This window comes from Tachyglossus aculeatus, chromosome 2 (assembly GCF_015852505.1).
Source record: "Tachyglossus aculeatus isolate mTacAcu1 chromosome 2, mTacAcu1.pri, whole genome shotgun sequence".
Taxonomy (NCBI): Eukaryota; Metazoa; Chordata; class Mammalia; order Monotremata; family Tachyglossidae; genus Tachyglossus; species Tachyglossus aculeatus.
This window is the reverse complement of record NC_052067.1, coordinates 153,419,371-153,445,012: the sequence shown is the minus strand read 5'-3', so window position 1 is coordinate 153,445,012 and position 25,642 is coordinate 153,419,371. Positions and strand designations below refer to the sequence as shown.

At 43.9% G+C, this 25,642-nt stretch overlaps 1 protein-coding gene across 4 annotated transcripts in view; it reads right to left on the bottom strand.

Moving 5' to 3' along the window:
- Positions 1–25,642, bottom strand: part of TMEM117 (transmembrane protein 117) — a 603,664-nt gene that overhangs the window by 560,304 nt on the left and 17,718 nt on the right. For 3 of the 4 annotated variants that reach the window (XM_038742118.1, XM_038742110.1, XM_038742126.1), the window contains exon 2: positions 9,157–9,460. In XM_038742118.1, the coding sequence (XP_038598046.1) occupies positions 9,157–9,433 (277 nt within the window). In that variant the 5' untranslated portion in view covers positions 9,434–9,460. Of the gene's footprint in view, positions 1–9,156; positions 9,461–25,642 lie in introns of those variants that run through there. The other variant, XM_038742133.1, reaches the window with a different exon arrangement.

The following is a 25,642-nucleotide window of genomic DNA, read 5'->3' as shown; positions in this document are numbered from 1 at the left end:
AAAAATCATAATGACATAACAGCGGTCGGACTCCGGAAGATATCAACAATTGTATCAACAACTTTGAAGTCGATTAATTTCCTTATGAAGGGAAGTTGTTCTCGTTCCATCCATGCCTTAACTTCTAGTGATTTCATGGGCCTAGCTATGTACCATCAGATTCACGATGGTCCCCACTAGATGGTAAGGTCCTTTTTTATGGTGTTTGTTAAGTGATTACCATGTGCTAGACACTGCATTAAACGCTAGAGTAGATACAAGATAACCGGGTTGGATACAGTCCACGCCCTACATGGGGCTCGCAGTCTTAATCCAGCTCCTTAAGGGCAGATATCGTGTCTGCCACCTCCATTGGATTGCACTCTCCCAAGTGTTTACAACAGTGTGCCGCACTGTTGTAGTTGTCATAGTATTCCATAAATACTGTGGATTGATTAGCGTGAGGCAGAAAAGTAGGTTCATGTATCCTAAAGATTCTTGGAATATGGTTTCTTCTTCTTTCCAAATATATCTCCCTATTTCTCACCAATTATGGCTAACTGGAAAGAGCACGGGCTTTGGAGTCGGAGGTCATGGATTCAAATCCCGGTTCCATAAATTGTCAGCTGTGTGACTTTGGGCAAGTCACTTCACTTCTCTGAGCCTCAGTTACATCATCTGTAAAATGGGGATTAAGACTGTGAGCCCCCCATGGGACAACCTGATCACCTTGTAACCTCCCCAGCGCTTAGAACAGTGCTTTGAACATAGTAAGTGTTTAATAAATGTCATCATTATTATTATTATCCCTTGTATCCACAAGAATTTAAGGTTAGAAGGGATAACCTGTTCTCTAGTCTGTAAATTCCTTTTAGGCATGGGTCATCTATACCTACTCCATTGTACGGTTCTCTTCCAAGCGCTTAGTACTGAGTCAGGTCATGAGTTCTAATCCCAGCTCCGCCACTTGTCTGCTTTGTGACCTTGGACAGGTCACTTCACTTCTCTGGGCCTCAGTTACCTCATCTGTAAAATGGGGATTGTGAGTGTGAGCCCCACGTGGGACATGGACTGTGCCCAACCCGATTTGCTTGTATCCAACCCTGTGCTTAGTACAGTACCTGGCTCATAGTAAGTGCTTAACAAATACCACAAATATCAGAGACTTGGTGGTGTGGAGAAAGGTGGGAAGGAGGAGGAGAAGGAGGAAGATAGGAAGAGGGAAAACTAATGTGCTTGGTAGAAGAGAGTTTTATCATCCTTATCATCAGACACTAATGAGAAGTTTGGGATTAGATGTTTCCTTTGCTTCATATGTTATGGGACACCATATGGCCATGGAAGAAAACCCACTGCTTTTTACTCTGAGTTTTGCTCATTCCAGATATCTGACGAGCCTACAAAGTGCCCAACCAGGGCTAAAAAGCCCCTAAATCAGATATTTTGGCTATTATTCTCTGAAACCTGATATCCTCACACAAGTCCCTGTCAAGCTTCTCCTCCCCATAAATACAGAAGCAGCGTGGCTCAGTGGAAAGAGCATGGGGTATGGAGTCAGAGGTCATGGTTCAAATCCCGGCTCCGCCAATTGTCAGCTATGTGACTTTGGGCAAGTCACTTAACTTCACTGTGCCTCAGTTACCTCACCTGTGAAATGGGGATTAAGACTGTGAGCCCCCCGTAGGACAACCTGATAATCTTGTAACCTCCCCAGTGCTTAGAACAGTGCTTTGCACATAGTAAGTGCTTAATAAATGCCATTATTATTATTATTATAAATAATTATTATTTATATCATATTATAAACAATAATAATTATTTGTTTAAATATTTGTTTTTATTTATTTATATTTATCAATATTTATTTATTATTATAAATAATAATGAAAAGGAATAATCATGATATTTGTTAAGCGCTTATTACAGGTGAACACTGAGCTAAACTAAGGGGTAGATTCAATCCAACCGGATCAGACATGATCCCTGTCCAGCAAAGGGGCTCACAGTATAAGGGGGAAGGGAAAACAGGTATTGAAACTCCATTTTACAAAAGAGGAAGCGGAGGCACAAAGAAGTGAAATGACTTGCCCAGGGTTCCCCAGAAAAGCCACAGTTAGAACCTAGGTGTCTCGCCTCCCATTCCTGGTCTCTTTCCATCTCCTTTTTATTCCTGGGCTGAATTGACAAGTTGAGGTCTCAGTCTCAATGTACCCAGAACTTGTTGCACAATTTACACAGTTTGAACCTCAATACAATAAATACTCTACCCGTGCTTAACATTTTTTTATGGAATTAGTTAAATATTTCCCTGTGCCAGGCACTGTACTAAGTGCTGGGGTGGATATGAAAGGATCAGATTGGACACTGTCCCTGTCCCACGTCAATAGTATCTGAGTCCTTACTTTATGCAGAGCATACAATATGACACTTTCCCTGCCCATGAGTGGGGCTCAGAGTTTTCATCCCCATTTTACAGATGAGGGAACTGAGGCACAGACAAGTTGAAACAAAAGCTTACAGTCCAAAGTTAACCTGAATTCAACACTTATCTACCTACAAAGAGAAATAGGAATTTTTCATTCATTCATCATTCATTCAATCGTATTTATTGAGCTCTTACTGTGTGTGGAGCACTGTACTAAGCGCTTGGGAAGTACAAGTCGGCAGCATATAGAGACGGTCCCTACCCAACAATGGGCTCACAGTCTAGAAGGGGGAGACAGACAACAAAACACGTAGACAGGTGTCAAAATCATCAGAACAAATAGAATTAAAGCTTTATGCACATCATTAACAAAATAAATAGAATAGTAAATATGTACAAGTAAAATAGAGTAATAAATCTGCACAAATGTGTATACAAGTGCTATGGGGAGGGGAAGGAGGGAGGGTGCGGGGGATGGGGAGGAAGAGAGGGAAAAGGGGGCTCAGTCTGGGAAAGTCTCCTGGAGGAGGTGAGCTCTCAGTAGGGCTTTGAAGGGAGGAAGAGAGCTAGCTGGGCGGATGTGTGGAGGGAGGGCAATCCAGGTGAGAATGAGGTACAGTGAAGAGGTTAGCGGCAGAGGATCGGAGGGTGTGGGCTGGGCTGTAGAAGGACAGAAGGGAGGCGAGGGAGGAGGGGGCGAGGTGATGGACAGCCTTGAAATTGAGAGTGAGGAGATTTTGCTTGATGCTTAGGTTGACAGGCAGCCACTGGAGATTTTTGAGGAGGGGCGTAACATGCCCAGAGCATTTCTGTACAAAGACAATCCGGGCAGCAGAGTGAAGTATAAGCTGAAGCGGGGAGAGACAGGAGGATGGGAGATCAGAGAGGAGGCTGATGCAGTAATCCAGTCGGGATAGGATGAGAGATTGAACTGGCAAGGTAGCGGTTTGGATGGAAAGGGCGGATCTTGGCGATGTTAAGGTGGTGAGACCCGCAGGTTTTGGTGACGGACTGGATGTGTGGGGTGAACGAGAGAGTGGAGTCGAGGATGACACCAAGGTCGCAGGCTTGTGAGACAGGAAGGATGGTAGTGCCATCAACAGTGACGGGAAAGTCAGGGAGAGGGCAGGGTTTGGGAGGGAAGATAAGGAGCTCAGTCTTGGACATGTTGAGTTTTAGATGGTGGATAGACATCCAGATGGAGATGTCCTGAAGGCCGGAGGAGATACGAGCCTGGAGGGAAAGAGAGCAGGGGCAGAGATGTAGATTTGGGTGTCATCAGCATAGAGATGATAGTTGAAGCTGTGGGAGCGAATGAATTCACCAAGGAAGTGAGCGTAGATAGAGAACAGAAGGGGACCAAGAACTGACCCTTGAGGAACCCCTACAGTAAAGGGATGGGGTGGGGGGGGGGGAAGGGAGGAGCCCGCAAAGGAGACTGAGAATGAACAGCCAGAGAGATAAGAGGAGAACCAGGAGAGGACAGAGTCTGTGAAGCCAAGGATAGATAGCGTTTTGAGGAGAAGGGGGTGGTCCACAGTGTCGAAAGCAGCTGAGAGGTTGAGGAGGAGAAGGATAGAGTAGGAGCCGTTGGATTTGGCAAGGAGGTCATCATTGGTGACCTTTGAGAGGGCAGTCAGAACATTTACACGGTGTTTGTACGCTTTCAAATATTTGGAAGTGCTATTTTATTTCTGATAATGCCAGAGTGTGCAGGAGAACAGCAGCTACGGTGGCAGAGGCAGTGAAGAGAAGCAGTACTGAGGACACTGGTGATTGAGGGATGGTGACAGTGGAGTTTGGGGGAAATGGACAACTAGAGCAGGGGCTTCACGGACTTATCTTGTTTTATGTCGTCGAGTTGTCTTCGACCCATAGAGACACCACGGACGCATCTCTCCCAGAACGCCCCTCTCTCCACCTGCAGTCGTTCTGGTAGTGTATCCATAGTGTATACCTTGGTCAAAATATGGGAGTGGGGAGACAGAAAGCCCACTAGGAGTTGTGACAGGGGCTGTGAGGTCACAATACACTAATCGTAAACACACTCTGGATACCTTGGTGTATTGTGCCCTTTGAAGAGTTGTGTGGATTTTTCAAAGGCCCAGACCAGAGGGGAAAAAACAGAGTGGCTTCAGTCCCTTAGTAGGTATTACGAAAAACAAGATGGAGTTCTGATGGGTAACAGGGGTGGGGGAAGAACACTATTCCCTTCAGGCATAAGCAGATCTTGTTAAATTTCCCCCATTCAATTTCACTTCCTACTTCTGATGTCAGGGCTACAAGAAACAGATTTCTACTCTGTGGCCTCGTGGAAAGAGCACAGGACTGGAAAATCAGGAAATTCAGACTAATCCTGGCTCTACCATTCATTAGGTAACATGGGGAAATCTTTTATCTTCCTATTGCCTCTGTATCCTCATACATGAAATGGGGTTTTAAATACTGTTTTCCATTCCCCCTAGTGAGGCCCACAAGAGGCAGGGACTGTGTCCAACCCTGTTATCTTTGTATCTATATGTTTGTACAGATTTATTACTCTATTTTATTTATACATATTTACTATTCTATTTATTTTATTTTGTTAATATGTTTTGTTTTGTTGTCTGTCTCCCCCTTCTAGACTGTGAGCCCGCTGTTGGGTAGGGACCGTCTCTATATGTTGCCAACTTGTACTTCCCAAGAGCTTAGTACAGTGCTCTGCACACAGTAAGTGCTCAATAAATACGACTGAATGAATGAAGGAATGAATGGCACATAGTAAGGACTTAACAAATACAACTATATCATTACCACTATAAAATGCCACTATATTATTATTACTATGATTTCTGTCAGCACTTACCCTGTTTTTAGTTTTTGCAGTTCTGCCAGTGTTTCTCCCATGCCCACTACAATTTAGACATGAGGGTTGAAGGGACAGGTGTATAAATGGTGAACTCAGTTTCAAACGGACAACAGGACTGTCTTTGTGGTCTGAAGCGGTCTGGCCCTTAACCGGGTTTTAATTTACCCTGCTTTTTCAACAGACCACACATACCCTCACTGAAAAGTGAGGAAAACTTGCATAATAAGCTCATAAATGACCTCTCTTCTAATTCTCCTAATTACCGCACTTTCACTTTGGTAGGGCTGGCTATGCCCTTGAGGTATTCTTTCACAGGGCTTATATCCTCTTTCCTACAGAAACTAGATCAGTCCAACGATTCTATTATGCTGAAAAGCTGCGGCTGATAGCCCTTTACTGCTAATGGATGAGCAATTGACTTCACATCAGGCTAATGAAGGAACTGACTGTATTGGAATAGAGAAAGCCAGGCCGCACAGCTAGTGGCCACTTTTCTTCATTCTCTCTGGAGACAAAAAGTAAAACATTAAAAATGAAAAAGTACCTTGAAAAAAAGACAAATTTATAATTAATCTTATTTTCTACATGATCTCTTTTTTTTAGGCAAGGCACAAGGAGTTTCCAGTTCGTTTCTCTCAACACCGGTCAAAGAGCATGCCCACGATCCTGATTTTCAAGTCTTTTGATGCACTGGGAGTCAAGAGCATTGAGAACCTGGTCATACATCTGATTCTGCCACTGGCCCGCTGTGTGACTTTGGACAAGTCACTTGACTTCTCTGAGCTTCAGTTTCCTTAACTAAAAAGTGTAGATAAAAACACCTGCTTTCCCAACCTTTTCAACTGAGCCCCCCATAAGAGAAGGACTGATCTAATGATCTTGTCTCTCCCCCAGTATTAAGCCAAAGCAAACATCATAATGGGTAGGATTTTTGTTTAAGGCCACCACACCATTTTCCTTGGAAACAGAGACATTCATTCATTCAATCATATTTATTGCGTGTTTACTGTGTGCAGAGCACTGTACTAAGCGCTTGGGAAGTACATGAGGACAACAGCCCAAGTTTGGGTGTCTTTTCCTTCCAAACTGAATCGAAGGGGAGGCAGGGAGTACCAGCAGCATGGCTCAGTGGAAAGAGCCCAGGCTTTGGAGTCAGTGGTCATGGGTTCAAATCCCCGAACCGCCAATTGACAACTGTGTGACTTTGGGCAAGTCACTTAACTTCTCTGTGCCTCAGTTACCTGATCTGTAAAATGGGGATTGACTGTGAGCCCCCCATGGGACAACCTGATCACTCTGTAACCTCTCCAGCACTTAGAACAGTGCTTTGCACATAGTAAGTGCTTAATAAAATGCCTTCATTATCATTATTATTATTACCATTTCATTCTTCTGGGAAAACGAGTTGGCCTGTCAGATCAACCCATTGCAGTTCTTCGGCCCGTGCCACATACATAGGAGACATTTAATAAACGTTAAATGATGGTGGGTCTCGTCCCAGGTCATTCTTCTCATGAGTATCAATGCAAATTCCAGGGTGGACATTCAGGATAAAGTAACAGTGTTACACATGATGTGAATTCATTGTGGGCAGGGAATGTATCCATTTACTGTTGTTCTGTATGCTCCCAAGCTCTTAGTACGGCACTCGGCACCCAATAAGTGCTCAATATGATTGAATCAAAGATTTCCAGATACGCTTGTAATTTGGGTAGATTAATTTGGGCGCATTTTCACCTTCTTCCAAAGCAGATTATAAATGTACAATGTCTTAGTGCTGGAATTAAATGACCAGTTTTCCTCCAACCCACTGGACAAGACAAATGGTGTCCTTCCCCTGCCTTTCTACGTCATGATCTACCAAGTACATATACACCAAAAGGAACAGATTTCAGAATGTCCCCTGTTGATTTGACACTGATGACTCAGCCACCAAAAGCCAGTTACAAGATATTACATAAATTAGTTCACAGGACAACATGGTTTCACAGAGATATTTATTTTTCCTTGTTTATGCCGGCATCCTCTATTTAGATCCTGCTTGTTGCATTGGAAAACATTAAGGAGCAATATTATACCAGAGAGAATATTGGCAAAAAGCTGCAATCAATCAATGGTATTTATCAAGTGCTTATCGTGTGCACTTGGCATTTGATATTTGCCCCTCCCTCAAGCCCACTGCACTGATGTGTGTATCTTTAAATCTTATATTATAATTGATTTCTAGGCCGTGAGCCCATTGTTGAGTAGGGAATGTCTCTATTTGTTGCTGAATAGAGAAGCAGTGTGGTTCAGTGGAAAAGAGCACGGGCTTTGAAGTCCGAAGTCATGGGTTCAAATCCCGGCTCCGCCAACTGTCAGCTGTGTGACTTTGGGCAAGACATTTAACTTCTCTGGGCCTCAGTTCCCTCATCTGTAAAATGGGGATTAAGACTGCAAGACCCCCGTGGGACAACCTGATCACCTTGTAACCTCCCCAGCACTTAGAACAGTGCTTTGCACATAGTAAGTGCTTAATAAATGCCATTATTATTATTGTTATTATTAATTGTACTTTCCAAGAGCTTAGTACAGTGCTCGGCACACAGTAAGCGCTCAATAAATACAATTGAATGAATTTTTATTAATGTCTGTCTTTCCCTCTAGGCTATAAGCTTGTTGTGGGCAGAGAATGCGCCTGCCAACTCTGTTGTATTTTACTTTCCCAAGGGCACAGTACAGTGCTCTACACATAATAATAATAATAATAATAACAGTAATAATAATGGCATTTATTAAGCGCTTACTATGTGCAAAGCACTGTTCTAAGTGCTGTATAGTTAGTACTCAACAAATACTATAGATTGTTTGAGTAGAAAAGTAGAGAAGCAGCAAGGCCAAGTACACCTTGGGCAAATCGCTTCAAGGTCTACTTGGCCTAATCGCTTCACTTCTGTGTGCCTCAGTTACCACATCTGTAAAATGGGGGTAAAGACTATGAGCCCCATGTGGGACATGGACTGTGCCCAACCTGATGAACTTGTATCTGCCCCTGTGCTTAATACAGTGCCCGTGAGCCTCTTAATAAACAATATAGAAAAAAGCAAGCACTCAATAAATACCAGTGACTGATATTAACTCAGTCTTCCTGAGTTTTTTTTAACAGTATTTACCGATCACTTACTCTGTGCCAAGTTCTGGAGAAATACAAGATGGTCAAATCAGACACGGACTCCAACGGGGCTCACAATTGAAGAGCAGCAAAAGTGGGCCTATTAAAGTTAAGTGACTTGCCCAAGATCACACAGCTGGCTAGCAGTAGAGCAGGGAATAAAACCCACGCTACAAGCTTCCCTTGCCAAATCCACTTTTCAAGGAGTCCACGAGGAATTTCCAAAGCTGGATTACTCATACCAACGGTAACTTCAGAAAAAAATGATGACGGAAGTGTGATTTCAGCTCAGATGATTTTGTGTGATTTTAGCTGCACAAACAGATGTTATATGAGAATGTAATTACTGTGCACAAGTGCGTCAAAGCAGAAAACCCAAACTGTGAAGAGCAGTTACACTTTGTTAGTACTGTATGCTGATGGAGCATCCTGAAGTAAGGTGAACAATTATTTATTCACAAGCTACCTAGTGAATTACTTTAATGAAACAGGCAAGTGAGGGTAATTATTTTTATGCCATTTAAACTCTTCAGTCATACAGTTCATTTGGTCTCAAAGAAAAACAAGTCACCCTTTTCCTTGAATAAATATAACAAACGAAAACACATTTCAACTCTCTTCTTATACAAATGAGAAAAAAAATTTCAGGTTGAGGACAAATGAAAACAAAACATGTTGCTTTTAACACATTTTAATTTGGGAGATGGGAAACAAAATAAACAGCATTCTCACCAAACCGAGTTCAGTACTTACCAAACAGACGCTGATGAAAGAGGAATTTTCCAGCTATTAGTCCTATGAGAATGGCGAGTAGCCATAGAAGCACCTTCAAGAGTCTCCAGCCTCCTTCTCTAGGGTATTTATTTGTTACAAAAGAAAAACAGTTCCCAACAACAATGACGTTGGCCTCTGTTTGACTGTGAGAGACGGGATCCTCCGCAAATATTAAAAAGTTAAAGAAGATCACGAGATAGGCCACTATCAAACGGGACCACGGATGCTGGAAATAATAACGAAAATCTTTATCCATCCTTCAAACGTCGATTCAAAGGTTCACCTGACAAACAAAAGAGACTTAAGGTCAACCGGAGTTCTGCGCCATCAGTTCAGATCTGTTATTCATTCATTCATTCATTCATTCATTCAATCGTATTTATTGAGCGCTTACTGTGTGCAGAGCACTGTACTAAGCGCTTGGGAAGTACAAGTCAGCAACATATAGAGACGGTTCCTACCCAACAACGGGCTCACAGTCTAGAAGGGGGAGACGGACAACAAAACAAAACATGTAGACAGGTGTCAAAATCGTCAGAACAAATAGAATTAAAGCTATATGCACATCATTCACAAAATAAAAAGAATAGTAAATATGTACTAAACGTTTTCCAATGGCTGTTAACACTGTCCAAATATTTCCTAACATAGAGTTGTGATGACCCAGCCAAGAGGAAAAAGCCTCAATTGTATTATGATCACGGTCCCTCAATTTCTACATCAGCCTTTGGACACCGACGTGTCCCCAGGGCTTGCGTGAGCATGCCTAGATTTAGGCCAACTTTCCTCCTTTGCCCTTCCTCCCCTAATAACAGTAATAATGGTACTTGTTAAGCGCTTACTATATGCCAGGCACTGTACTAAGCGCTGGGGTGGATACAGGCAAATCTGGTTGGACACAGTCCCTGTCCCACCTGGGGCTCAAAGTCTTAATCTCCATTTTACAGATGAGGGAACTGAGGCACAGAAGTGGCTTGCCCAAAGCCAGACAGGAGACAAGTGGTGGAGCTGGAATTAGAACTCATGATCTCCTAGCTCCCAGGCCCGGGCTCTATCCCCTATGCCGCGTTGTTTCCCTACACTGTGGTGGTGGAGGGAAGGGGGAATGGGGAGATGGCTGACTTTGTTTCAAGGAGAAATGTCAGAAATTGCATCAAGGGGCCTATTCCAGCTGCTGTTTGCTGTGAGCCCACTGTTGGGTAGGGACAGTCTCTACATGTTGCCAACTTGTACTTCCCAAGCGCTTAGTACAGTGCTCTGCACACAGTAAGCGCTCAATAAATACGATTGAATGAATGAATGAATGGTACAGGATCACGATGGGAACAAGAAGCCCCGCCATCCCACCCAGGAGAAGCAGGACCTCACCCTGTTTAGTTACCCGACCCCCTAAGCACTTCTCCCATTCAAAGCCCTACTGAAGGCTCACCTCCTCCAGGAGGCCTTCCCAGACTAAGCCCTCCTTTTCCTCAGCTCCCCCTTCCCCCCATCACCCTTACTCTACCCCACTTTGCACCACAGCACTTGTGTGTATATATATACATACCTATAATTCTATTTATTTATATTGATGCTACTGATGCCTGTTTACTCGTTTTGATGTCTGTCTCCCCCTTCTAGACCGTGAGCTCGCTGTGGCGGGGACTGTCTCTCTTTGTTGCTGAATTGTACTTCCCAAGCGCTTAGTACAGTGCTCTGCACACAGTAAGTGCTCAATAAATAGGATTGTTTATTTATTTTACTTGTACATATCTATTCTATTTATTTTATTTTGTTAGTATGTTTGGTTTTGTTCTCTGTCTCCCCCTTTTAGACTGTGAGCCCACTGTTGGGTAGGGACTGTCTCTATATGTTGCCAATTTGTACTTCCCAAGCACTTAGTACAGTGCTCTGCACATAGTAAGCGCTCAATAAATACGATTGATGATGACGATGATTGAATGAATGAATGAATGAACATAGCTTACCATCCCCCTGTACCTACAAGGGGGCTGAAGACACCTTTCTCTCCACACCACTGCCAATCAATCAATGGTATTTATTGAGCGCTTATTTTGTGCAGAGGACTCAACTAAGCACTTGGGAGTGTACAATGCAGTTGGTAATAATAATAATGATGATGGCATTTATTAAGTATTACTATGTGCAAAGCACTGTTAGACACAACCCCTCTCCTTCCTCCAAAATCCCACCTTCGTCTTTAATGTCGTTTCTATACTTCTATTGTACAGCAGCGTGGCTCAGCGGAAAGAGCCCGGGCTTCGGAGTCAGAGGTCATGGGTTCAAATCCCGGCTCCGCCGTCAGCTGTGTGACTTTGGGCAAGTCACTTCACTTCTCTGTGCCTCAGTTACCTCATCTGGAAAATGGGGATTAAAACTGTGAGCCCCTGGTGGGACAACCTGACCACCTTTGTAAGCTCCCCAGCACTTAGAATAGTGCTTTGCATATAGTAAGCACTCAACAAATACCATTATTATTATTATTATTATTATTATTACGTGCTTGTCACCAAATCCCTTCCCTTAGTTAAGTTGCAAGCTTCTGGAGAACCTGGGACCATTTCTAATTTCTTCCCAAGTATACTTCCCAGTCCTTAGTATGGTGCTTGGCACACACAGTAGTTGCTTCACGAATATTTCTCTGCCAGATATTTCTCTGCCCACTCCTCTGCCTAGCAACACTACCTCTTCCCCCTTATTGACTCCCATGCTCATAATAATAATAATAATGAGCACTTGTTAAGCACTTACTATGTGCCAAATACTGTTCTAAACACTGGGGTAGACACCAATTCATCAGGTTGGACAAAGTCCCTGTCCCACATCGGGCTCACACTTTTAATCCCCATTTTTTTACAGATGGGGTAACTGAGGCACAGAGAAGTGACTTGCCCAAGGTCACACAGCAGACAAGTGGTGGAGCCGGGATTAGATCCCATGACCTTCTGAGTTCCAGGCTCGTGCTCTACCCACTGTACCATGCTGATTCAATTGTGGTATTTCTTAAGCGCTTACTATGTGACAGGCACTGTTCTAAGCACCGGGGTACCCACCCCAACTGGTTCGTTACTTTACTGGTTTAAACTCCCAGCCTCTCATCTCTTGTCCCGATAGCTTTGTCATCTATTTCATCAACAAAACTGAAACCATCAGGGGTAACTCCCTAAAATCTTCCCCACACCTCCCCAGTTTCACCTCCTTCTTATTTTCCCATTCACTCTCACACCCTCTCTGGCCATCTCTCAAGAGATCTCCCACCTCCCTTCAAAATCTACCCCCCTCCACCTGCTCCCTATCAAAACACTCACCCTCTTCCTTCTTCGTTCCCCGATAATCATCTCCAACCGCTCACTCTCCAATAGCTTATTCTCCCTCCGTTTTCAAACCTGACCAAATATCTCCTATCCTACTACAAAACCCTCCCTCGACCGCACCGCAGCCTTTAGTTATCACCCCTACCTCCTATCGTTCCTGTCAAACTTCTTGATCAAGTTTTTTACAACTCCTGCCTCCGTAATAATAATAATAATAATGGCATTTATTAAGCGTCTACTGTGTGCAAAGCACTGTTCAGGTTACAAAGTGAGCAGGTTGCCCCATGGGGGGCTCACAGTCTTAATCCCCATTTTAAGATGAGGTAACTGCGGTACAGAGAAGTTAAGTGACTTACCCAAAGTCACCCAGCTGACAATTGGCGGAGCCGGAATTTGAACCCATGACCTCTGACTCCAAAGCCCGGGCTCTTTCCACTGAGCCACGCTGCTTCTCTGTATATCCTCCACATTCTCTCCTCCATTCATTCAATCGTATTTCTCCTCAACCACCTACAATCTGGCTTCCATTCATTCATTCATTCAATCGTATTTATTGAGCGCTTACTGTGTGCAGAGCACTGTACTAAGCACTTGGGAAGTACAAGTTGGCAACATACAGAGACGGTCCCTACCCAACAATGGTCTCACAGCCTAGAAGGGGGAGACAGAGAACAAAACAAAACATAGTAACAAAATAAAATAAATCGGCTAGTAAATATGTACAAGTAATAAAATAAATAGAATAGCAAATACTGTCTAATGGATAGAGAGCGGACCTTGGAGTCAGAAGGCCCCAGGATCTAATCCCGGCTCCGACACTTGTCCGCTGGTTGTTTTGGGGCAAGTCACTTCTCTGGGCCTCAGCTACCTCATCTGTAAAATGGGGATTAAGACTGCGAGTCCCACGTGGGACATACTCTGTGTCCAACCAGAATAGCTTGTATCTGCTCCAGAGCTTAGTACCCCACTGACTCCATGGAAACGGCTCTCTCCAAGGTCAACAATGAACTCTGCCTTGCCAAATCCAACAGACTATATTCCACCCTAATCCTCTTATAATTTTCAGGAGCTTTTGATATTGTGGGCCACCTCCTTCTCTTGAAAATACTAGCTAATTTTCATTTCACTGACACTGCCCTCTCCTTATTCTCCTCTTCTCTGGCTGCTCATTCTCAATCTTCCCTCTCCCCTTCATCCCCCTCTCCATCCCCCCCATCTTACCTCCTTCCCTTCCCCACAGCACCTGTATATATGTATATATGTTTATACATATTCATTACTCTATTTATTTATTTATTTATTTTACTTGTACATATCTATTCTATTTATTTTATTTTGTTAGTATGTTTGGTTTTGTTCTCTGTCTCCCTCTTTTAGACTGTGAGCCCACTGTTGGGTAGGGACTGTCTCTATATGTTGCCAATTTGTACTTTCCAAGCGCTTAGTACAGTGCTCTGCACACAGTAAGCGCTCAATAAATACGATTGATGATGATGATGATGATCTTATTTGTCTGCTTCTCCTTTGTCTCCCAACCCCTATCTGTGGAGGCCCATCAAGGCTCAATTCTGGGTCCCCTTTTACTCTCCGTCTACACGACTCTCTTGGAAAGCTCATTCTCTCCCATGGTTTCAACTACCATCCCTATGCAGCTGACTCCCAGATAGTAATAATAATAATAATGGCATTTATTAAGCGCTTACTATGTGCAAAGCACTGTTCTAAGCACTGGGGAGGTTACAAGGTGATCAGGTTGTCCCACGGGGGGCTCACAGTCTCTATCCCCATTTTACAGTTGAGGGAACTGAGGCTCAGAGAATTTAAGTGACTTGCCCAAAGTCACACAGCTGACAAGTGGCGGAGCCGGGATCTGAACCCATGACCTCTGACTCCAAAGCCCGGGCTCTTTCCACTGAGCCACGCTGCTTCTCTGTCCTGCATGGGGCTCACAGTCAAAGGGCAGGGAGGACGGTTTTGAATCCCTATTTTACAGATGAGTAAACTGAGGCACAGATAAGTAAAATGACTTGCCCAAGGTCACATAGCAGACAAACGGCAGAACCAGGCTCTCTGACTCCCAGGCTCAACTCTTTCCACTAGGCCTTGCTGCTTCGCGGCTGCTATTCAAATAATAGCATTAATTAGTAGGGCTATTATTTTTAATATAATTAGGTAGAGTTGTTGGAACAGTACCTAGCATGCTCCATTTCAAACCAATTAAAAAAATATACCTCCAGTAGTCTTCATACAAACTTGAATTTTCAGTTGAGGAGCTGCAATCACTTAGTAATTATACATGTAACAAGATAATTAAAAGCATTATAATGCAAGAGCTACTACAATGAGCAGCGTGGCTCAGTGGAAAGAGCCCGGGCTTTGGAGTCAGAGGTCACGGGTTCAAATGCCAGCTCTGCCACTTGTCAGCTGTGTGACTTTGGGCAAGTCACTTAACTTCTCTGTGCCTCAGTTACCTCATCTGTCAAATGGGGATTAAGACTGTGAGCCCCACATGGGACAACTTGATCACCTTGTAACCTCCCCAAAACTTAGAACAGTGCTTTGCACATAGTAAGTGCTTAATAAATGCCATGAAAAAGTTCTAGTCTCTCTGCCTTCCTAATGGACACAAAGCAGAAGAAAAGCACATAAATTTAAACTACTTTTGTTTTTTTCCTATAATCCAGATCTACTTCCAAAGATAGGATCATCATCATCATCATCAATCGTATTTGTTGAGCGCTTACTGTGTGCAGAGCACTGTACTAAGCGCTTGGGAAGTACAAATTGGCAACATATAGAGACAGTCCGTACCCAACAGTGGGCTCACAGTCTAAAAGGGGGAGACAGAGAACAAAACCAAACATACTAACAAAATAAAATAAATAGAATAGATATGTACAAGTAAAATAAATAAATAAATAGAGTAATAAATATGTACAAACATATATACATATATACAGGTGCTGTGGGGAAGGGAAGGAGGTAAGATGGGGGGATGGAGAGGGGGACGAGGGGGAGAGGAAGGAAGGGGTTCAGTCTGGGAAGGCCTCCTGGAGGAGGTGAGCTCTCAGTAGGGCCTTGGGATAGTGCCTTGAATTTGGGCCCTAATAATAATGATCATAATTATAATAATTACGGTATTGATTAACCGTTTACTATGTACCAAGCACTGCTCTAAGCAGTGGAGTAGATACAAGGTTATCAGTTTTGGACACAGTCCCTGTCCCACATGGGGCTCGCTGTCTAGTCAGGAGGAGGTAGGACTTAATCCCCAATTTTATAATCAATCAATCAATCAATCAAATTTATTGAGTGCTTACTGTGTGCAGAGCACTGTACTAAGCGCTTGGGAAGTACAAGTTGGCAACATATAGAGACAGTCCCAACCCAACATCATCATCAATCGTATTTATTGAGCGCTTACTATGTGCAAAGCACTGTACTAAGCGCTTGGGAAGTACAAATTGGCAACATATAGAGACAGTCCCTACCCAACAGTGGGCTCACAGTCTATAGCTGAAGAAACCGAGGCCCAGGGAAGTTCTGACTCCCAGGACTGTGTTCTTTCCACTGGGCCACGCTGCTTCTCTACCCTTTGCGATATCACCTAAAAATATTCTTCCCAGAATAGCTCCTATAAATTTCTTGGATTGTATTCCTACCCTAGTCACCAATCAACACTGGAAGGATGGAGTGCTGCTGGGGAGATGAAGTAGAATACTCCTGTTTTTGGACCCAACATTAGGAAATCTTGCTGACCATTGCTGCCGCTCACCCACGCCGGGGTGATTAGAAAGGATAATTCTTTTATAACGTTCCCTGGAGAAATATTTCCTGGATACCCTTCGAGAAGTAGCTTATTTGTTGTTCATTTTCTCTGCTTCATAGGCTGTACAATCAAACTCCAAACCCCCTTTTAGACTGTGAGCCCACTGTTGGGTAGGGACTGTCTCTATGTGTTGCCAACTTGGACTTCCCAAGCGCTTAGTACAGTGCTCTGCACACCGTAAGCACTCAATAAATACGATTGATGATGATGATAAAGAGCCCCAAACTCGGCTCCTCAATCTACAGTGTCCTATCATTCATTCATTCAATCGTATTTATTGAGCGCTTACGTTGTGCAGAGCGCTGGACTAAGTATAGTAAGTAAGGATACTAAGTAAGTATCCTCTAGGATAGACTGTCATCTGCCATGAGAAGCAGCGCGGCTCAGTGGAAAGAGCCCGGGCTTTGGAGTCAGAGGTCATGGGTTCAAATTCCGGCTCCGCCACTTGTCAGCTGTGTGACTTTGAGCAAGTCACTTCACTTCTCTGGGCCTCAGTTACCTCATCTGTAAAATGGGGACTGTGAGCGCCCCAGGGACAACCTGAGCACCTTGTAACCTCCCCAGCGCTTAGAACAGTGCTTTGCACATAGTAGGAGCTTAATAAATGCCATTATCATTTTTGGTATCTTGGTTTGTGTTTTTAAATGTTTTGTTTCTTCTTGTTTTTTTTAATGGTATTTGTTAAGTGCTTACTATCAATCAATCAATCGTATTTATTGAGCACTTACTGTGTGCAGAGCACTGTACTAAGCACTTGGGAAGTACAAGTTGGCAACATATAGAGACAGTCCCTACCCAACAGTGGGCTCACAGTCTAGAAGGGGAAGACAGAGAACAAAACCAAACATATTAACAAAATAAAATAAATAGAATAGATATGTACAAGTAAAATAAATAGAGTAATAAATATGTACAAACATATATACATATATACAGGTGCTGTGGGGAAGGGAAGGAGGTAAGACGGGGGGATGGAGAGGGGACGAGGGGGAGAGGAAGGAAGGGGCTCAGTCTGGGAAAGCCTCCTGGAGGAGGTGAGCTCTCAGTAGGTGCTAGGCCCTGTACTAAGTGCTGGGGAAGATGCAAGCTAATCAGACTGGACACAGTGCATGTCCCACACGGGACTCACAGTCTTAATGCCCATTTTACAGATGAGGTAACTGAAGTGAAGTGACTCGCCCAAGGTTACCCAGCAGACATGTGGCAGAGCTGGGATAAGAACCTATGTCCTTTTGACTTCCAAGCCCTTGCTCTATCCATTCAGCCATGCTATTTCTTGCATAAGTTGCCCATCCTCCTGCTCCTTTTATTCTGGTCAATCCCTCTTCAGGGTTCATGTCATGGGTTCAAATCCCGGCTCCGCCACTTGTCCGCTGTGTGACTTTGGGCAAGTCACTTCACTTCTCTGGGCCTCAGTTACCTCATCTGTAAAATGGGGATTAAAACTGTGAGCCCCCTGTGGGACAACCTGATCACCTTGTAACCTCCCCTAGTGCTTAGAACAGTGCTTTGCACATAGTAAGCGCTTAATAAATGCCATTATTATTATTATTATTATTATTATTATTATTATTATTATTATGTCTTATCTTTACTTGTGCATTTTTCCCCAGTGGCATTTATTGAGCGCTCACTATGTCCCAAAAATTGTACTAGCTGCTAGAGAGAAAATATATAGTATAGTGCTCTGCACACAACTGGTGGCCATTAAATACCATCACTACAACTACACTCTTCACATTCCAAGGTCCTGCCGTGGTCGATCCCATTAAATTTTTTATGGGATTTGTTAAGCACCTACTGTGCAACAGGCACTGTACTGAGCGCTGGGGTAGATACGAGCTAATCAGGTTGGACACCATCCATGTCCCACGTGAGGCTCACAGTCTTAGTTCCCACTTTACAGATGAGGGAACTGAGGCACAGAGAGGTGAAGTGACCTGCCCAGGGTCACACAGTAGGCAAGTGGTGGAGGTTAGATTAGAACCCAGATCCTGCTGACAGCCAGTCCCATGTTTTTTCAACTAGGCTATACTGCCTGTAAACATCTTGAGGACATGATAATAATAACAATAATAATAATAATGGCATTTATTAAGTGCTTACTATGCACAAAGCACTATTCTAAGCACTGGGGAGGTTACAAGGTGATCAGTTTGTCCCATGGGGGGCTCACAGTCAATCCCCATTTTACAGATGAGGTAACTGAGGCCCACAGAAGTGAAGTGACTTGCCCAAAGTCACATAGCTGACAACTGGCGGAGCCAGGATTTGAACCCATGACCACTGACTCCAAAGCCCATGCTCTTTCCGATGAGCCATGCTGCTGGTACTCCCCGTCTCCCCTTCATTTCAGTTGGAAGGAAAAGACACCCAAACTTGGGCTGTTGTCCTCGTGTACTTCCCAAGCGCTTAGTACAGTGCTCTGCAAACAGTAAGCGCTCAATAAATACGATTGAATGAATGACTGTCTCTGTTTCCAGAGACAAGGAACTGAGGCCCAGAGAAGTTAAGTGACTAGCCCGGAGTCACACAGCTGACAATTGTCAGATCCAGGATTTGAACCCATAACCTCTGACTCCAAAGCCCGTGCTCTTTCCACTGAGCTACGCTGCTTCTCTTAATAATAAAAATTCCCTGTCAATCAATCAATCATATTTATTGAGCGCTTACTGTGTGCAGAGCACTGTACTAAGCGCTTGGGAAGTACAAGCTGGCAACATATAGAGACAGTCCCTACCCAACAGTGGGCTCACAGTCTAGAAGGGGGAGACAGAGAACAAAACTGTCCAGCATGGGGCTCACCGCCTCAATCCCCATCTTACAGATGAGGTAACTGAGGCACAGAGAAGTGAAGTCACTTGTCCAAGGTCACACAGCAGACAAGTGGCAGAGCCGGGATTAGAACCCATGACCTTCTAACTCCCAGGCCCAGGCTCTATCCACTATGCCATGCTCCTTCTCATTTTGTGGACCTATGTACTGAAATACATTTTATGAATGAGGTAGTATTTATGTAGATGTAAAATTACCTACTACATTTATTCACTTTTCCATATTTTTGCTATTACCTATTCTGTCTATAATTTTCAATTACCATTTAGTGTACAATTTAGGCCTGTCTCCCTCCCAAGACCTTTATATATGTATATATGTTTTTACATATTTATTACTCTATTTATTTTACTTGTACATATTTATTCTATTTATTTGATTTTGATACTATGTTTTGTTTTGTTGTCTGTCTCCCCCTTCTAGACTGTGAGCCCACTGTTGGGTAGGGACCAACTCTATATGTTGCCAACTTGTACTTCCCAAGCGTTTAGTACAGTGCTCTGCACCCAGTAAGCGCTCAATAAATACGATTGAATGAATGAATGAAGACTGTAAGCTCCCCAAGAGCAGGGAGAATATCTTTTTCCTTTCATTGTCCTTCCCCACTTTGTAATGCAGTACCCTGGGCCCAATTAGTGCTTAAAACACCACTGAATGAAAAAAAAGGGGGGAAAATGAATTCTCTTTTGCACTGCAACAACACATAATAATAATAATGGCATTTATTAAGTGCTTACTATGTGCAAAGCACTGTTCTAAGTGCTGGGGAGGTTACAAGGTGATCAGGTTGTCCCTCGGGGGGGCTCACAGTCTTCATCCCCATTTTACAGATGAGGGAACTGAGGCCCAGAGAAGTGAAGTGACTTGCCCAAAGTCGCACAGCTGACAAGTGGCGGAGCCGGAGTTTGAACCCATGACCTCTGACTCCAAAGCCCGGGCTCTTTCCACTGAGCCACGCTGCTTCTCTAACACATCAATCAATCAATCAATCAATCGTATTTATTGAGCGCTTACTGTGTGCAGAGCACTGTACTAAGCGCTTGGGAAGTACAAGTTGGCAACATATAGAGACGGTCCCTACCCAACAGTGGGCTCACAGTCTAAAAGTGTCTAACAGAGCACAAGAGTAGAGTACCAGCCACCTGGGAATCCTACAAAAGATCTCCACCTTCAAATCATTCACAATCTAACAGGGAAAATGGTATACGGTTGAAGTATATACAGGAGTTAAAAAAAGAAGAGAATAGATCTAGATACACAGAGAGAGATAACCTTCAGCTGTTGGCAGACGTTTTTTTATTCTGTTTCTTGGCATCACAATCTTCCCAAAATACCCGCTCCAAAAGAGCTAGCCCCATTACGTACTGAAGCTCAACGAGCCGGCAATTTTGCCAGCTCCTGTTATTCCCGAACAGCCCCCAACACCTAATGGTGGGCTTTCCTTAGGTACTTTCCCAAGTGCTTAGTATAGTGCTCTGCACACAGTAAGCACTAAATAAACAATATTGATGGACAGATTACGGTCTTTCCACTTTAGTTCAATATAGAGCAGTTGCTTGGGCATCCTATGGGGTACTCCTCACAGTCTAATCAGAGAAGATGTGAAGATTGAGCTTCCATACTTAAACTCCATGTCTCTTTGAGGGCAGGAAACAGCTCCCTTCAACTTCTGTTGTCCATTCCCAAAGTACCCTATTCATTGTTCTTCAGTAACGGATAATAGAAGGATTCTACTGCAGGATCTCATGGTTTATGAGACTGTGAGCCCACTGTTGGGTAGGGACCGTCTCTATATGTTGCCAACTTGTACTTCCCAAGTGCTTAGTACAGTGCTCTGCACACAGTAAGCACTAAATAAACAATATTGATGGACAGATAACGGTCTTTCCACTTTAGTTCAATATAGAGCAGTTGCTTGGGGATCCTATGGGGTACTCCTCACAGTCTAATCAGAGAAGAGGTGAAGACTGAGCTTCCATACTTAAACTCCATGTCTCTTTGAGGGCAGGAAACAGCTCCCTTCAACTTCTGTTGTCCATTCCCAAAGTACCCTATTCAATGTTCTTCAGTAACGGATAATAGAAGGCTTCTACTGCAGGATCTCATGGTTTATGAGACTGTGAGCCCACTGTTGGGTAGGGACCGTCTCTATATGTTGCCAACTTGCACTTCCCAAGACCTTAGTAAAGTGCTCTGCACACAGTAAGTGCTCAATAAATACGACTGATTGATTGATTACGATCCTGCCTTCCCATTTGATGTCCTTCCCCGTCCTCCCCTTGACTTTCCCATCACTGTAGACAACACCACCATCTTCCCCGCCTCACAAGCCCATAACCATCACATCAACATCATTGAGAAGCAGCATGGCTCAGTGGAGAGAGCCCCGGCTTGGGAGTCCGAGGTCATGGGTTCGAACCCCGGCTCCACCACTTGTCAGCTGTGTGACCTTGGGCAAGTCACTTCACTTCTCTGGGCCTCAGTTCCCTCATCTGTAAAATGGGGATTAAGACTATGAGCCCCACATGGGACAACCTGATTACTTTGTACCCCCCAAGTGCTTAGAACAGTGCTTTGCACATAGTAAATGCTTAACAAATACCATCATTATTATTGTTATTGTCAACCTTGACTCAACTCCCTTTCAACCCACATATTCAATCTGCTACCAAATCCTGTCAGTTCTACCTTCATAACATCTCTACCACCATTATTATTATTATTATTATTATTATTATTATCAACCTCGACTCAACTCCCTTTCAACCCGCATATTCAATCAGCGTGGCTCAGTGGAAAGAGCCTGGGCTTTGGAGCCAGAGGTCATGGGTTTGAATCCCGGCTCCACTACTTGTCAGCTGTGTGACCTTGGGCAAGTCACTTAACTTCTCTGGGCCTCAGTTCCCTCATCTGTAAAATGGGGATTAAGACTTTGAGCCCCACGTGGGACAACCTGCTTACTCTGTACCCCCCAAGTGCTTAGAACAGTGCTTTGCACATAGTAAGCGCTTAACAAATACCATCATTATTATTATTATCAACCTTGACTCAACTCCCTTTCAACCTGCATATTCAGTCTGCTACCAAATCCTGTCAGTTCTACCTTCATAACATTTCTACCATCATTATTATTATTATCATTATTAATCAACCTCGACTCAATTCCCTTTCAACCTGCATATTCAATCTGCTACCAAATCCAGTCAGTTCTACCTTCATAACATCTCTACCATTATTATTATTATTATTATTATTATTATTATTATTATTATTATCAACCTCGACTCAACTCCCTTCCAACCCGCATATTCAATCTGCTACCAAATCCTGTCAGTTCTACTTTCATAACATCTCTAGGATCTGCCCTTTCTTCTCCAAACTGCCACCACACTCATGCAAGCAATTATCATATCCTATATCAGCTTCCTGACTGATTTCCCTGCCTCCTGGCTCTCCCCATTCCAGTCCAGTCATTCATTCATTCACTCAATCATATTTATTGGGCGCTCACTATGTGCAGAGCACTATACTAAGCTCTTGGACAGTACAATTCAGAAACAGAGAGGCGATCCCTGCCCACAACGGCCTCACAGTCTGGAAGGGGGAAGACAGGCATCAAAACAAGTAAACAGGCATCAATAGCATCAATATAAATAAATAGAATTAGAGATCTGTATGTACACAGCAGAAAGCAGCGTGGCTCAGTGGAAAGAGCACGGGCTTTGGAGTCAGAGGTCAGGGGTTGAAATCCCGGCTCCACCAGTTGTCAGCTGAGTGACTTTGGGCAAGTCACTTCACTTCTCTGGGCCTCAGTTACCTCATCTGTAAAATGGGGATTAAGACTGTGAACCCCCAGTGGGACAACCTGACCACGTTGTAACCTCCCCAGCGCTTAGAAAAGTGCTTTGCGCATAGCAAGTGCTTAATAAATGCCATTATTACCAGAGCTTAGAACAGTGTTCAGCTTAGAACAGTGCTTTGCACATAGTAAGCGCTTAATAAATGCCATTAAAAAAAACAAGTAAAACAGGCATTAATATAAATAAATGGAATGATAGATATGTACATATATACACAAGTGCTTCACTTCACTGAATGAAGTGAGTTACTTCACTCTGATGCCCCGAACATTTTTCCAAAAAAACAATTGAGTCCATGTCTCCCCACTCCTCAGAAACCTCTGCTGGTTGCCCATCCACCTCCTCATCTGACAGAAACGCCTTACGATCAGCTTTACAGCATTCCCTCTCCTACCTGATCTCACTGATATCCTAGGGCAACCTAAGCCACACACTTCACTTCTCTAAGACCAAGCTACTCACTGTACCTCAATCTCCTCTTTCTCACCCTCAAACCCTCGCTCATATCCTCCCTCTGGGCTGGAACTCCCTCCCCCTTCAAATATAACAGACCACCACTCATCCGTTCTTCAAAGTTCTCCTAAAATCACATCTTCTTCAAGATGCCTTCCCTGATTGAGGTTTCTTTCCCCTATTTGTCCTCCCTCTTGCATCATCTCCATACTTTAATCTGTACCCCCTTAAGAATGTGCTATTCAGTCTCACGGTACTTGTGTACATCAATCACATTTATTGAGTGATTACTGTGTGCAGAACACTGTACTAAGCACTTGGGAGAGTACAATAACAGAGTTGGTAGGAACGTTCCCTGCCCCCAACGAGTTTACAGTGTGCATATCCTTATACTCTCCTGTTCCCCGTCTCTGTAATTTATTTTAAAAGTCCGTATCCTTGAGGTCAAAGACTGTCTACCACTCTATTGTACTGCATGTTCCCAAGCACTTAGTACAAGGCTCTGCACACAGTTAAGTGTGCAATAAATACCATTCATTCATTCAATCGTATTTATTGAGTGCTTACTGCGTGTAGAGCCCTGTATTAAGCACTTGGGAGAGTACAATCATTGATTGATTGAAGCAAAACATGGCAGGGGTCCAATGAACCACTGGGCAGCCCCCATGCCAGCTGCAGAACAATTGTGGCAAGGCGGACGAACTGGTCACCTCTGAAACTGCTCAAGGAGAAACTTCCTCTTAGGGTCCACACAAAAAAGAATCAGCACAAGGAATCTCAACAAAAGTGTTCCAGCACGCTGTCATCCAAAGAAGGAGGGGACACGACTACATCATCGGAAGAGAAATTTCCTCTGAAGAGAGTTCCCGCACGTTAAGCAGGAGGACTCAATAACCATTTGCAACTCCAGAGGAGAGCTTTCCTGTCCCCTGCATGTTGACCTTAAAAGAAAAGAGGATCTTGTTCATAGAGCAGGACTCTTTGATGGACTGGGAACTAAAGGGAGAAGTTTGGGAATCTGCTACAAAGGGGCAGGAGGTATCAACCAGATCATTCTGGGATGGTGAGCTAGGGTGGCTTTCATAAAAAGCCATTTTGTGAGCCACGATCCCAGGGTGAGGACCCTTCAACCAATTGATCGTATTTGTTGAGCGCTTACTGTGTGCAAAGCACTGAACTAAGTTTTTAAGAGAGTAAAGTATATGAGTCCCCTGCCCACTAGGACCTTACAGTTTAAGGGGGGGTCACAGACATAAAAATAAATTACAGATATGTACATAACTGTTGTAGGGCCTAAGGCTGGATGAATGCCAAGTGCTTTAAGGGTACAGATACAATATAATAATAATAATAGTGGCATTTGTTAAGCGCTTACTATGTGCAGAGCACTGTTCTAAGTGCTGTGGGGGGTTACAAGGTGATCAAGTGCACAGGTGATGCAAAAGGGAGACAGGGGAAATTAAGATTTAGTTGGGGAAGGTCTCCTGGAGGAGATGTGATTTTAGTAAGGCTCTGAAGGTGGGGAGAGCGGTGGTCCGTCACATATAAAGAGGGAGAAGTTTCGCACCAGAGGGAGGATGTGAGCAAGGGGATAGTGGTGAGATAAAAGAGATCAAGGCACAGTGAGTGGGCTGGCGCTGGATGGAGACAAGCGTGTTGGCCAGATTTCCACAGGAAACCGCCAACGAGGCAAGATAGGAGGGAGCGAGCCAACGGACTGCTTCGGAGCTCTGGGTAGGGAGCTTCCGTTTGATGTGGAGATGGGTGGCTCTTGAGGAGTAGGGAAACGCGGACTGAATGATCTTGTAGAGAAATGACACGGGCAGCAAAGTGAAGGGTGGATTGGAGCAGGGAGAGGCAGGAGACAGGGAGGTCAGGGAGGAGGCTGACGCAGTAATCGAGGCGGGAAAGGACAAGTGCTTGAATCAGCAGTCAGGATGGAGAGGAGAGAGCGGGCCTCGGTGATGATCCCAAGGTAGAACTGGCAAGATTGGGTGACAGAATGAATATGTGGGTTGAATGAGTGAGGTACGTTGAGGACAGTGCCAAGGCTCCTTGTACTCTGCTGCCTCCTCTCTACATTGAATTCTTGTTCATGCCTGTCTTCCTCCATTAAATGGTAAGCAGCATGACGTAACGGATAGGGACCGGGAGTCAGAAGGTCATGGGTAATA